General features: G+C 42.7%; 1 protein-coding gene across 2 annotated transcripts in view; it reads left to right on the forward strand.

The window, feature by feature from the left end:
* The first annotated feature begins 681 nt into the window (after positions 1–681).
* trim44 (tripartite motif containing 44) overlaps positions 682–14,391 on the forward strand; it is a 42,878-nt gene continuing 29,168 nt past the window's right edge. The window contains exons 1-4 of one of the 2 annotated variants that reach the window (XM_070830691.1): positions 682–907; positions 1,714–2,378; positions 3,895–3,972; positions 12,373–12,654. In XM_070830691.1, coding sequence (XP_070686792.1) covers positions 1,731–2,378; positions 3,895–3,972; positions 12,373–12,654 — 1,008 coding nt within the window. In that variant the 5' untranslated portion in view covers positions 682–907; positions 1,714–1,730. The remainder of the gene's footprint in view (positions 908–1,713; positions 2,379–3,894; positions 3,973–12,372; positions 12,655–14,391) is intronic. The other variant, XM_070830690.1, reaches the window with a different exon arrangement.

Below are 14,391 nucleotides of genomic sequence, written 5' to 3' on the forward strand. Positions count from 1 at the left end.
ATGAATGCTGCTGTTTTTCTTCAGGTGACTGTGTAATACTAAAAAAAAAAAAATACTGTCTTGGCTCTGTGTTATTTTGTATTTTGCAAAAGTAATTTGTATGGTGCAATACAAACCTTTGTGCTACATTCATGTAGAACAGGACTGTTGATTTTACACTTTTTATAGTTATATTGCTTGTTGCAGCTTCGTGTTTGCAGAGCACAACTGACTGTGAGCTTTCCTCTCAATTGCTATTCCCTGAGTAAATAAAGTTTTCTATTCTAATTTAAGAACCCTTTAAGGTTAGCTTAAGTTAGCTAGCTAATGGAGCTAAAGTCATTGACCCGAATGGCTGAATTAATTAACTTACATAATTTGCTCAGTTGGGGGGAGTAGGTTTGACATACATACATTATTATATCATTAGCTAAAATTTTAAATTAGCAACACCCTCTCATGACAATACTAACTGTGCTACTTACTCATCTTAGCGTCACTTTGAGTCCTTTTTTTTTGTTTTCCTGGTACCTGCCTGCCTCCGGTTTGCAGTTTGACGGTCTTTGTTGTGCTTGTCAGACGGGTTTTCTCTCTCCAACCTCTACGTGTCTCTGCCGGTCTCACACACACAGGAGACTACAAGCAGGAAGTAGAAAAAAAAAAAAAACAGACAGCAGCACATGAAAACAAGGAAGTAAACGCTGTCGGATTGGAGCTGGATCTTTTGCTGTAAAGTGAAAGTAGCTCAGTCGATAGCTCGGTTATAGAATTCAAGGCACCGCGGCTGTGCTAAGGAAGTTAGCCGTCAAGCTAATTCCTCCATATTATCTCCAAAGAAGCACTAGACAGTAAAAGAAAAAAGAGAAGAAGAAAAAGAGGGAGGAGGAAGACATAGACGAGGAAGTACACTGCAGTGAGTTGCAAACTGGTAAGCCCCACAGGACGAGGGTGTAAAATGTGTGTTTTTATGTGTGTGTGAAAGAGTGAGTCACAGAAAGAGAAATAGCAGAGAGGTGTAGGGGAACAGGGGGAGTTTTCTGTGCATTACAGCACTTTTCCTACCGGCTGTGTGTGTCAGCAGTGGGGAAGAGTACACAAACAGAGCTCAGGGGAGGAAGGCTCCGAGGTAAAACCGAAAGTGAGGAGAAATAAAGATTGTGTGTGTGTGTGTGTGTGTGGGGGGGGGGGGGGGGGGGGGGTTCGTGCATCTTGGTCTGTCCTTCTTTCAGCCTCTCTCCTGCACAGGAGACTGAAAGTGAGGTGAGATGGCTGAAAGACTAAAACGACCAAAATCTGAAAAGGTCAGGGCCTCATGACACGCAGAGGGAGGTGAGGTGAGAGAAGGAGGGTGCGGGTGTTTGGTCACAGCCAATCACATTCAGCACTTTCTATTTGCGAGTCAGTAAACAAAGTGAGTATGTTTGCACACAGACGGTCCAGAGACTGCAGATGGGGTCTTCCGGTTTATTGCCCTTGCAAAAAATGATGCTGTATGTGTGTGTGTGTGTGTGTGTGGTTTGTGTGACAGTGTTGCTCTCCTTGCTGTTTCCTGTGGACTTTGGCTCCCTCCATACATCATCTGTTGTGGGAATATTATATCAGAGGGGATTAGTCCTGAGGATCCTGGACTTTCCCCTGCAAAAATATGAGAGCTATTCACAGAAGGTCATGGCTATTAATAACCTGCCCTCTACTCTGCGCGCCTCCTGTAACATTTACTCTTCTCATCCCCAGAATTGTCATCAGGCACCATGGACCACAAAGGGGAACCCCAGGAAGGAGCCATTGGGCTGAAACAAGAGGAGCTGCCGCAGATGGACGGGTCGTGTGATGCTTGCGAGCCTGACGAGGCCCAACCGGCCACACAAGCGTGCCACACCTGCAGCTTTGCCTTCTGCCCTGTCCACGCTGAAAGACACGCCAGCAGCACACATCATCCACTAATGCCGTATAGCCATGAAGGGACACAGGCTAATGGACCTGGCACCAACAGAGACTCCAGAGTTGGAGGTGAAGCCGAGGATATGGCAGGTGCACAGGGGGCAGATGGAGTGCTTGCAAGTCAGGCAATGGCGTTGCTAGGAGCGGCGATGGCTAATGCCTGCGTGAGTGGTGACGCTGGGGAAAAAGAAGAAGGAGCCCTTAATGGTCCGCAGCTGGAGGCCGAGCTGGGCGGTGGAGCCGAGGGCGCTGACGCAGGGCAGGAGGCCATGGCTGCTGGAGAGGCTGGGAAGAGGGACACGGTGACAGTAGAGAGACTGCGCTGCAAGGAGCATGGACAGGAAGGCTCCCTCTACTGTAAACCAGATGAGAAGATAATCTGTGTGGTGTGTGCCGTGCAGGGTGAGCACCGTGACCATGAGATCATCACCCTGCATGAGGGCTACGTGTGGCAGAAGGTGAGTTGCACACTCAGAGCATGACAGGTTTATATATGGTGGAACCGCCCTGCGTGATTTATTATATGCCCTCTACTGTACTTTATCACAATGGCATGCGTCACAACATCTGCAGCTCTGTAATATACATCATAATGTATTCAGAGCACTTCCTATCTGGTTTGCATTTCTAATTCACTATTAAGTAGTATGCCAATAGCTTTAGGCCCCCGTAGTGTTTAAGTCAACTCACCAGGGCTCTGTAATATTTTAAACATTACAATGTCTCATGATCACCCACATGACATTATTAATAAATGGATTCAATTACACAGCTACATAAATAATTTCTATGAAAACCGTGAAATGGAAATGAAACCTTATGCATATATGTCCCAGTGTCCATTTGGCTTGGTTCCAATAATGGCTTCACCCTTCCTCTATTTCCCAGATGGCTTTTTGCTTCAGGTTAATAGTTTCAGGGGGTCACCAGTCACCCGGTGCAGCGTTGCGGTCGGTTTCGGTAATCTGGGCTAAAGCTGTGCTGGATTTTGAGAATAACTCATCGCAGCGGGCTCAATTCTGCAGAGCATAGTGTTTGTGATGATTATAGCTCCGTTTAGAGTCAGACGTTATCAGCGCAGTGAACACATTCAGACTTGCGTGCTATTGCACAGAGGGCCAATTAACAGGGTGTGATAGTATCAGAAACCAGGACTTAGTTTTGGATTAATATTTCGAACCGTCAAGGGTTCTGTTTGCGAACGCTAAAATATACTCAATCAGGACGTCTTAGCCAGAGCCTCATTTGAAAATCGTCACACAAAGCCGGTGTGTTTAGCTACAGTGGTAATGACCCTCATGGTGTGCTGACTGTAATTTACAGGGCAAGAGTTTTGTTCTCTGCCCTGTGGCTGCGCATCTGAAAAACAAAAGTAGAGCAGCACACTTCACTGAATTACTCTCACATCACGCCACATATGGATTGATGGGAGACAAACGGGGTCACACACATGCACACAGCCTAAGGCCGCTTTGTTTACTCTAAACTTAATCTAGCTTTTATCCTGCATCCTGTATCAGTGCCTTCATGCGGAAGAACCGTCGATCTTTGGGAGTAGTGATATTATTTCCTGTTGCCACAAATTGCATTGAGCATGCAGCATGTCAAACTTTAAATGTAGGATTGTAGCCTGTGATAGACTGGTGAGCTGTCAAGGATGCATCATGCAGTTTCCTTCATCTTCTGAAAGCATCATCCCAAAAAATGTCACATTATCAGCACTCAGGTGTTCGATCAAAAAAGTATTGTAATAGCTGTTTTTGTCAATGTGTTCAATCTTTCTTTGTATAAAGATTAACTCAAGTTGTTGTTCCTCTAGATGATTAACAGTGTAATGATTAACAATAACTAGCTAAGTGGGTATTTCTATGCTATTGTTTGAGTCACAGAGGAAGAATGTGTGTGTACGTGCTGTGTTTTAGGTAGCGGCACAAGCTGTTGTGTTTACTGTGTGTTTGTCTGCTCCACCTGTAGAGCAGGCAGGGTTATGACCTGCTCGGCTGTACACAACAGATGGCTGAGAAGATCAAGACCAAGTGGACCAACCCTGAGGTGAGTGAAAACTCCTGCGCACAGAACACGGAGTCAAATCCTAAACACGAGTCGTACAATTAGGGCCATTTTTAGAAAACTTCCAACAAAAGAGCTATTCTCAACTGTTCCCATTTAGTAATGAGTTCCAGCCAAATCTTATCAGATGAAATGGGTTGAATTTCTCTGTGGCAATAAAAAGTGGGTTTGACCTTGCAAGAATGAATATTGCATTGCTTTCCATTATGTGATTGTACCACGTGGTTTGATAGAATTTGCTGATGATATTCCTATGCTATGTCCTATTGCTAAGATATGTCAGCATTCACTTTTAGCATTTCAGATAGAGTATAGTTAAGTATAGAAACATACGGTCTTGTTGTTATTGGTGCAAATAGCACATAGATCAATTTAGGAGGTTGCTTTTTCACTGTGGTCGTTGCACATTTCGATTTCTTTCATGTTTTCACAGCTCCCGAACAGGTGAGGGTAGTAGTGACAGTACAAGTTCACAAAATAATCTGCAGTATTGTAGTATTTAATCATTTGTAGGTCTACTTGTTTGTCATGCTTCGTTTTCTTTAATCTTAATATAATGAGCCATCCTTATACAATATATACTAGATGCTTCAGGGTTTGTTGTTATGGATTCTTGGGCGGTCTCCAAGTAAGGGGTATTAATATTAGTCTACTTTCAGTCTTATCCATGTACATAATTAGGCCAAGCAGTCTCAGCCAGCCAGGCAAATTAACACTGCGAACCCTGCAGGGCCATTTTTATATTTTAAATGCAATTCTGTCTTTCAAGTTGCCCCAGTCCGCTTTACCAGCTACTAAATCCAGTTTGTATTGCTCACAATCTGATTTGAAGACCGTGAATGTGTGATTGTTATTTTTGTGATGATTTTAGCGTAATTCAAACCAGTTTCAATCAGGTTTTGTTTTTTTTTAATCAAATAGGTGATATCTATAGAATTATAGCATATTATTCGTTTCGTAGGATTCTGGTTGAATTTTAGTAAATACCTCAGTTGAACCTGGATTTTAGCCATGGGGAGCCTTAACAGAGCACAAAAAGTGAGCCATTACTCATTTCTAATTCAGTGGGTACAGCAGTAAGCACTGCAGCGGTAGAGACACAGCAGTGTAGAATGAGATAAAGGGGGATTAGAAAGAGATTATGTCATAAAGGCGTTGGGTAGTAAACAAGAGAGCTAATTATTTCAATCCATATATTCATCATGTCACCCATTCACAGATCACAGATCTGGTCTATTTGGTTACTAAAGATATAATTCTACTTGAGGCGTGTTATGGCATCATTGTGTGATTACTGAGTCATGTTTTCAGGCTTCAGTTGATGTCACTTGTTTGACTCAGCACTTCTGTGCTAAGTCAGAGGTTGTATTTTCAAAGCGTCTGCAGTTTAGGCATTGTCGTGTATAAAATGAAGAGGGCTCCTGAACACAGAATACCCTCTGGATGTTTTTAAACCCTGGCTGAACTTGGTAATTTGACAAAAAAAATCCTCGTACTTGTACTCAAACTTGTACTTAGAGGTTTGGTGCAGTGTATTATACACAGCATTACATTTTTACCCCTCCATATGAATAAATAATTGAGGTGGACATATATTAAAGACCTCTGTCAGTAGTATTTAATGGGTAATGTAGTCATTTATAGCACTGATACTCATTACGTCCTCATAAATAATCATAGTGATGAAATAACACCAACAAGGTTTGTATTAAAGGGGTGCTGCATTTGACCACAGTGTGCAGATGTTTCACATTTTTCTTTCACTCATTAAATCTCTCTTTCACTCTCACATACCACTCTAGACTCATAGCGAGGTTTACCTCAGCTTTATACTGGCGGCAGTTGTGTACCGTTACACAAAAGCAAAATTCCATGGTCGTGTTTGAGGGATGGGAAAGTGGCAGGAATTTGTTTGTGCCATTCAGATTGTCTCAGTCAGTCATGTGAAGCAAATACATTGAGTAAGGGTCACAAGCTGAAATAATAATCATCACCTTATTTCAAACTTTTTTGTCTAACCTTCGCAAGGTGGCGGTTTGGAAAGCAGGGTGCCCGGTGCATTTCACACACAGTCACCTTTCCTTTTGATATCAACCAAAACGAAAGCTGCAAACTGAATTTTCCTGACAAGTCAACCTTGAAAACTGGCTGTATTTCCATTACAGATGCCATAGTAGGGCATGCTCTGCTAGTGAAAATAAAACCTGACCACAGACAGTTACATGTTGTGCAGTGAGAGACATAACAGTGAGCTGCGGGATCAGGGATGTACGACCGGGTGTCAGCTCTTTAACATTGACAGCGGCAGCACCTTCTCTCTCAACCACCCCTGCAATGCTTGTTCTCCCTTATGCTCTACTTATAATACTGTACTCTTAATATAATACTGTGCCTGAACCCATTGGAGAGCAGTGGAACGCACAGTCGTTGCTCAGCACCTGCAGAGATGTGACCCGAGCAGAGTGGCATAATGTAGAGGGTTCATTTGGCTGGCCTGCGAGAGGCAACACTTTTACTGACAGCCAGCACTCCACTCAACTTCATGTGTATTATCATCCTAAAATATCAATGCTGCCCCAAGGACTTCCTGGACATTTAGTCTTGTCCTGTTCAAATGTAGAGGCGCAGTGTGCTCTGCAAAAACCACTTACCTGCTCACTCACAGGCCACTGTGTTAGAGACCATTATGTGGATTTGTCGGTGTGTCCTCTCTGCACTCTCAAATGTCAGCGTTTCTTATTATGCATGACAGGCAACCATTGGAGTGACTGCTCCTGGGGAGGATAGTTGTGTGTATGTGTGTGTGTGGGAGACGGACAGAGGCAAAAAGAGAAGGAGATGAGCAGAAGTTGGAGGAGGTGAAATTGCCCGTTATTGACGTCTTAAAGGACTAAAGGGGTGTGAGCAGCTGTCTTGTGAGGAGGTGAATGAAAAGATTTAACCCTCAACTGGTTCTTGCTCATTAAATCTACCCTGCTTAATAATGTGCTTTGCCGCAGGTGCAGGAGATTTTAATCTCTCGTAGTTCATATCTCCATTCGCCTAAGGGGAATGGAGTGTAATGCAAAAAAACAGTGAGGCTGCACATGTATTAATGGAGGACCAGAGGCGTAACGTAACACGAGGGGCCTAGATGGCTGTCCATCATCGAGCTGGAGAGAATGATATGTGAGGCACATTGTAGCTTCACACCAGGACAGAAAGTAGTCAGCATATTTCCCTCGCTCACAGTTTTTTTTTTTTTTTTGCTCACTTTGTGCCGCGCAGGGTGTAGTTTAGGGCACGCGCTGCCTGTGGAGCCGCTGTCTGAAGCCACAGAGAGAGAGGAGTCCGATATCTGGAAGCAGCACAGCGACATCAGCCCAGTTCCAAATGCGAATGTGTGTGCAGCGGCTACATCCATTTTCCCTGCCTCATAAAATCTACAAGAGCAGCAGACACATTAAAGCTGTCTTAGGGAGGCGAGGCTGAGGAACAGACAGCAGAGGCATAAAAGGACTTGGCTACTGCTGTTAGGTTTATTCATCTTGCTTTTTCTTGTCCTTCTCTACCTCATCCTTTTCTTCCTCCCCTTCTTCCTCCTCCCCCCCCCATTCCATTCCCTTTCTATCTCTACTCACGGCATTTTAATTGAATTACGCGGTGCCATTCCCCAGAAAGTTGCTTGGCTGACATCGCTCTCTCAAAGCCAATAAAAAGGTGCCGGATATTGAAACTCTGCTATTATAAAACCAAAGGCCTTCTGTTTAATTTTTCCTCCACCTCTTTTAACTCTTTTTTTTTTTACTTTATACGGCTTTTAAAGTGGTGATTTTCAAATTAACGTTCCACGCGTTTCTTTGTTGTTTTAGAGGATAAATTGAAGAATCTAATTTCTGGAAGAGATAAAAGAGAGTGTGTGAGAGGGAGAGAGAGAGAGGAGGGAGAGAGGAGGGAGAGAGGGAGAGAGAGAGAGAGGGAGAGGGAGAGAGAGGGAGGGAGAGGGGGAGAGAGAGGGAGAGGGAGGGGGAGAGAGAGGGAGAGGGAGAGGGAGAGGGAGAGAGAGGGAGAGGGAGAGAGAGGGAGAGAGAGGGAGAGAGAGAGAGGGAGAGGGAGAGAGAGAGAGGGAGAGAGAGGGAGAGAGAGAGAGAGAGAGAGAGAGAGAGAGAGAGAGAGAGAGAGAGAGAGAGAGAGAGAGAGAGAGAGAGAGAGAGAGAGAGAGAGAGAGAGAGAGAGAGAGGTGTTCACTTGGAACAGGGCCACTATTGCCAAGGGCAAGGACAGTTCAAATCCATTTACTCCTAATGTTCTATTAATGCTTTTTAGGCCTTTTTAAAAAGGCATCACACAAAACAGACCTGAAAAAAGCAGCAAGACCAGCTCTGCTTCTGTAGTGAGAACATTCAAAAAAAGTTAACCATTTGAACTCTAGTATTCCCAAAGTCCCCCTCAAGAAGCATCAAAGTAAGATAAAACATTTTCATCTCTCTATGCCAATTTCAGAAAAAAATATTCTGCATCTGCACGTTTCATCCCTTCACTGAAGACGGAGGATGTTTAAATTTAGGGAAATGCTCATGTCGAGGATGGCACTACTTTGTCTGCAGCACTGTATCAAACACTAAATTCTACATGTCTTGGGTTTCGTCATGCGATCTTGAATAACACATTTGGTGTCTGTTGAAACTTCAGGTGTTAACTAGAACTTAAAATCCTCTTTTGTCTAAAATACATTTGGAATGATGGACCCTCTGAAGCGTCTGTGTGGTTGAAGAGGTTAAGATTTAAAGCCGAGGCCGCTTTGATATTCGTTGTGAGCTGTTTTCACTGCTTTTGCTTTTGTTTTCCATTCTAGCGTGTCCGGATGTCTCGCCAAAGTAACGCGATGCAGTTTTTTTGTTGTTGTTCTTTTTACACTGATACACTTTTTTTATTCCCAGGGGGGGTTTTCTGCAGTCTTTTCATCAGCGCTAATGAGTAGCACAACCTTGTCTGTCGCCAGTCACAAAGTACACTACTGTGTGAAGTTAATTCTATTTGAGTGTCTTGCTATATTGTAATCATGTAAAGTGTCTGTGGAATGTCTAAGAAGTTTTCTATCTTTAGAAAGCTTCAGATTCCAGCTTTCTGTTTGTGAAGAAACATTTTCAGTCACAGAGAGTTTATTTTTTGCTTCCTTGGAGTTTCAACTTTCAGCTCACTTTTTGTTGTTGTTGTTGTTGTTGTTGTTGTGCATTTCTCTCTCTCACTCACACACAACCACACACACAACTTGATCTCGACAGGACGCCGCCCACCTTTGAGCCAGGTTCTGTTCGAGGTTAACAGGGCAGAATCTTTCATTTTGAATTCTTTAATCATTGGGTCGCTCTTAATTAAAGATTATGAACTTGACCTGCTCTATAGGCAGAGTGCCTAAGATAACGGTTGTTGTGAATTTGCGCTATATACATCAAATTGACTCGACTTGACCTTTCACGTCTCTTGTATATATGCATAAAGTAATGAGATTAAAGTCCAATTTGGCATTTTCTGGTTCAAATGACCATAAGTACAAGACAAGCATGGCTGCAGATTACATTACATTCTGAATGTGGTCTGAACTGACAAATGCCTTTTTAGTTTTTCATTTTCTTGCATTTTCATCATTCCTGAATTTCTCAGATAAGAACGGTTCTACCGTAATAATAGTTAAAGTAATAATAGTTAAAAACATGACTGAATGAGAATTTGGCTCTCCTAATCTGCTTGCCCAACATGCAACCTTTGCTTGAAAAAAGAAATTAGCTTTCTTAATCTGCTAGCCAGATGCCCTACCTCTGCCTGTACTCTCTCTCTCATCCCGTCCTTACTCTAACTCTGCCCTTGTGAGCAGTGTGCAGCTGTCTCTCCCGAGGCCTCATTTCGTGGCCTCAGCTTGCAGCAATGCAAATGAAGATTAGCACACATGAATGCTCCTTCCTTGCTAGCTGGACAAATTCTCAGAGAAACTCTGTCACTGAGTGAAAGGTCCAAGGGCAGAGGGCTCAGTCTCCACTCAACACAAAGAGCACTGATCCAGGATCACGACTCCCATCTGCCACAGAGGCCACAGGGACTCGATTGAGAGGGCAGCGGGCTCTGTGGAGGTCCTGGAGATGGAGAGATGTGGTGATGGAATGCGTCAGATTGATGAGATACTAAAGACGACAAGGTTTATGTTACAATTCTGTCCGCCCTGTTCACGTTGTAGCTTTGCTCTTTGGTAGCATTGTTCTTCATGATTTACGCTAACCGCTTTCTCTCCATTCTCTGAAACCTGTCATGACTGCAAAAAAAAACCCCAAATATGCAGATACAGGTTTCTTTTACTCAGTGCATATGTACTGAATCTACTTGTGAATGTCGAGTCATGTCATGTAAAGTGAAATGACACTGGAGACATAATTGACTGCTAATCTGTTGTCTAAAATGTTGCATCACATATTTAACTTATGGCAAACTGACTCAGTATTGTCAAATACACTGCAGCATGTATGTAACTCTTGCTAACGTTAGAAAACATGGTGTTTTTCTGATAGGTAGCATTAGTACCTTATCTATTAGTAGCCACCTAAGAGTCATAAATTCAACTTTTTTTATTTGCAAGTGGAAGATTGTATTTTTTCATACCTTGAACGTTACATAGTCTCACTTTAAGTCATTGACCGACTAGCTGAAATAGCTACAATGGAACTTTTCGTCTGACACTGAATTAACTAACGATGCAATAACAGCAACAGCTAGCTGCTAATGAACTCATAAAAGTCATTGAAAAGACGGACAGACGGACAGATATACTGCATTTGGCTAACTGATGATGAATGTAAATGCCTAGCAGATGTCAGAGCTTTTAAAAATTTGAAAGGATTATTTAGCTTTGCATGGGGAATTGGATTTGAATATTCAATACGTTGATCCATCATGGTATCCATGACACCTCAATCAGAACCAACTTTACAGCAAGATGTCAGAGACATCAAAGCATGAGAAACAGCTTAAGCATTAAATTCTCGTCCCAGTATGAAATGAAGAAGCAAATGCCTTGTCATTTCTTAATGTGTTTTTTAAGTGCTCACGGCTCACGTTTAAAATGATGAGTCTCCTAGAAGATTTAATCAGCATGTATTGTAATTTGGTAAGATTTATTTTATATGAGCCCTTCTTTCTATTCCTCCTTTTAGAAAGATAAGTTTAAAAACTGATGTTTAATTCTCTCCACTCTTCCACATCCACAGATGCATTTCTTTAGCGTATCTGAGCAAACAAGTTTTTAGGCCAAAGCTGTTAAAGTTTATAGTTCCTAAATCGTCAGACATTCATTCAGAGCATTGATTTTGGTGAAGTAAAAGAAGAAAACGGCTCTTTGCCTTCCAATTAGATGTTAACTAAGTCTCTCTGTCTGATTCAAAATGAACGATGTGCATTTTTTTTTCTTTGCTCATACAGAGAAAGTAAATTAAAAATGTTACTTTTTGCGCTTGGTTTAATGGGCAATTTGGAGAATCTGATTGCTTGTGCAGAAATGGCAAAAACACGATAAAAATTTGGGCCTCCAGGGGCCGTGGCTCTGCCAACCTCAGTAAAGACTGATGATTCCCTGTTTCACTGGAGAGAGGGAGGCTGAGGGGAAACAAGATAAAATAGATGGGAAGGAAGAGAGTGAAGTTCTGCTCAAGGGAAGAACAGATACCGAGCATCTGATGTTCAGGAGCAGAGATCACAACACAAGACTTTGGGGCATTTAAACTCATGACAGCATCTGCGTTGGAGGTGGAGTCATCTCAGCGGGAAGGATTGTAGGGAGGCGTCTGTTTATTGAGGTGTTTTAACGTAATGAGTCATAGCTAAAGAGAGCCTCATCGGGGAACAGTGAAATGGATTAAAAAGGTATCTCAGTGAGCAGTTCAGTTGCCTTGAAAGCCAAGCAGATGGCTTGCTGTGGTAGAAGGAGCCTCTGAGGTCTCAATCTACAGATGGAATGCATGGAGTGTGCCTCCAGGGTATCTGCTTCATGCCATCAATTAGCTACTGCATGACAGAAGCCACTGGGCTTATTAGAATAATATTCACAAGTCAAAGTAAAAGACAGAAGCCCCTGCCTGGCCCCTACACTATTGTCGTTCCATATAAATCTCTCTCTTTTGCCGCTGGATGTCAGACTATTTTTACTTTTTTTATCCATCTCTGCCTCTCTGTTTTATGAGTTAATCTCAATGCTTCATACCTACGCTGTAGTACTCCATTCAGATTCATTTGAAACGGCAGCCCAGTACTTTCCATTTTTGTAACTTCCTGCACTTCCTGTACTTAAACCTGCCCTGTTCATTCCTTCTCTCGTGCTCTCTCCCTCTCTGTTTCTTGCACCTCATCTGCATGCCGTAGATGTCTACAGAGGAACTGGAGGCCTATGTGAATAGCCAGTTCGACGAGCTCCGCAAATTGGTGCGTCTGGAGGAGAAGAGGACCCTTCACCTGGTAGACCTCAAAGAGGCGTTCCTGACGGCGTCCGCTGCTGAGAAAATCGCCGAGATCAGCGTCCAAACTGAGCGCCTGCAGGAGGAGATGGCGAACATCACACACCAGCTGTGCCTACTGGAACAGGCTGAGGGGCAGGAAGTAGGTCCTGCGGAGGCCCTCATGGCACATGCAGCTCTCAGAGCACAGGTGAGAGGAACCGTCTTCATGTACATATTCTGCCTCTTAAATTGCCTTTGTACAATCAGCAATGTTTTTCTCACTCAATGCGCAGTGCAGGCAGAAAGGTTAGCAAGTGGATAATGTCACAGAAGCCCAGTGTGACCCACATTCAGCATGCTGTAATTTATTTAGTGTGATGTTTTAAGCTTGGAGGCTACTTAGAATCACTCCATTGCTCCTTCATATCCTCATAGTTTACGTAAGCTAAAGTCTCATACAGTAGTCTTCACAAGTCTGATGTAGTTAAGGGTGTTGGCCTTGCTCAAATATGGCTATCTGTGTGTTAAGTGATTTATTTGTGGAAGTAATGAATGAGATCTTTCATCCCAGTTCCAATCTGTGCTTAAGGTAGGCTTTAGGTAGGTACGTTTTTCCTTTGTGAATTTGTCTTGCCAATTATATTGGATCTGCTTGATCTGAGGTGGAAGTTGGTTTAAAACAGGACACGAAATGGTTGATAACATACCAGTCTCATCTTGTTACGAACAAAATTTTAAAATGATCACCTAAATTAATAAAAAAACCTAATTGAAATGACAACATCACGACACATCCAAAGCAATGCTGAGAGCGCTTTGAACGAACCCTAAGCAAACAAGGTCAGTGATTAATTAGATTCAAGTTTAAGCACAGTGGTCCAGTGCCAAAGTTGTTACTAAGGGCAGCTTTGTAAAGCTGGGTGCTATTGCTCTAGTCAATAAACAATTACAAACAGTTTGCCAGCCAGCACAAAACTGTGTTGTTGCTCATGTGTAGCCACCTTTAAAGAGCATGCTGTATATAGTTATTATGCTCAACAAACTCTCGGGGTTGTGGTGATTCACAATTTTCTAAAAAACTTTTCATACCATCACTGATTGTTGATTGCTCACTCCTCTTGACCAGGCCGGTTTGGGCCACATGTCATCAATAACTGCTTCAGTTTGAAATCACAGAGCAAAAGGCATCTCTGACAATCACCTACGCTTAAAAAAAAAAAAAGCTTACCTAGTCTGTTGCAGTCGATTTGTAATGGCTCAGAAACTAACATCCATAGAAAAGTTTGGTCTTGTTTTGAACTGGAGCAACTGCAGATCAATTCCATAGCCAATGTTGTATGATCCAATAAAGTAATGCATGATGACATTATGAATAAATCCTTTTTTGTGTTATCTTGACTGGTAGTCAGCCAGTGTTTACAGCTGTTGTGATGAAATCTGCTCCTCAGTCAGTGGCATCCTCTGCAGTTGGGGATAAGTTTAGGTTAGGTATAGCAGAGATCATCTGGTCAGAGATTTGCACTCTACAGAGTGTACTTTTCTAGTTATTGATATTTTTCAACAGCCAACAGTGAGTGACACTTAAGCCTGTCCTCATTTGATGGTGATGGTGATGGGGCCTAATATTTTCTTGCTGGTAAGGACTTAGTGCCTTGCTTAGAGACACATAAGCAAAGTGGATGCTTGCTGCCATGGAGGCTTGATCCCAGGCCCTCAGCGGAAAAGATTAGCCTTCAAATGACTGTGGCACCTGCTGCATAGTCATTATGGCAAAATTGATACGGTAAACAGTACAGACTGGCTTTATTTATAGGGGCATACATTATGTTCATGTACAGCCGTGCAGTTTTCTTTTCATACAGTCGGCTGAGCTGTTGGGTGATGAAGCATAAATGTAACAATGTCTGTCCTCTGGCTACAGTATTTCTCAGTTATGAACACATCA

The sequence above is a fragment of the Pempheris klunzingeri genome, chromosome 5, assembly GCF_042242105.1.
Source record: "Pempheris klunzingeri isolate RE-2024b chromosome 5, fPemKlu1.hap1, whole genome shotgun sequence".
Lineage (NCBI taxonomy): Eukaryota > Metazoa > Chordata > Actinopteri > Acropomatiformes > Pempheridae > Pempheris > Pempheris klunzingeri.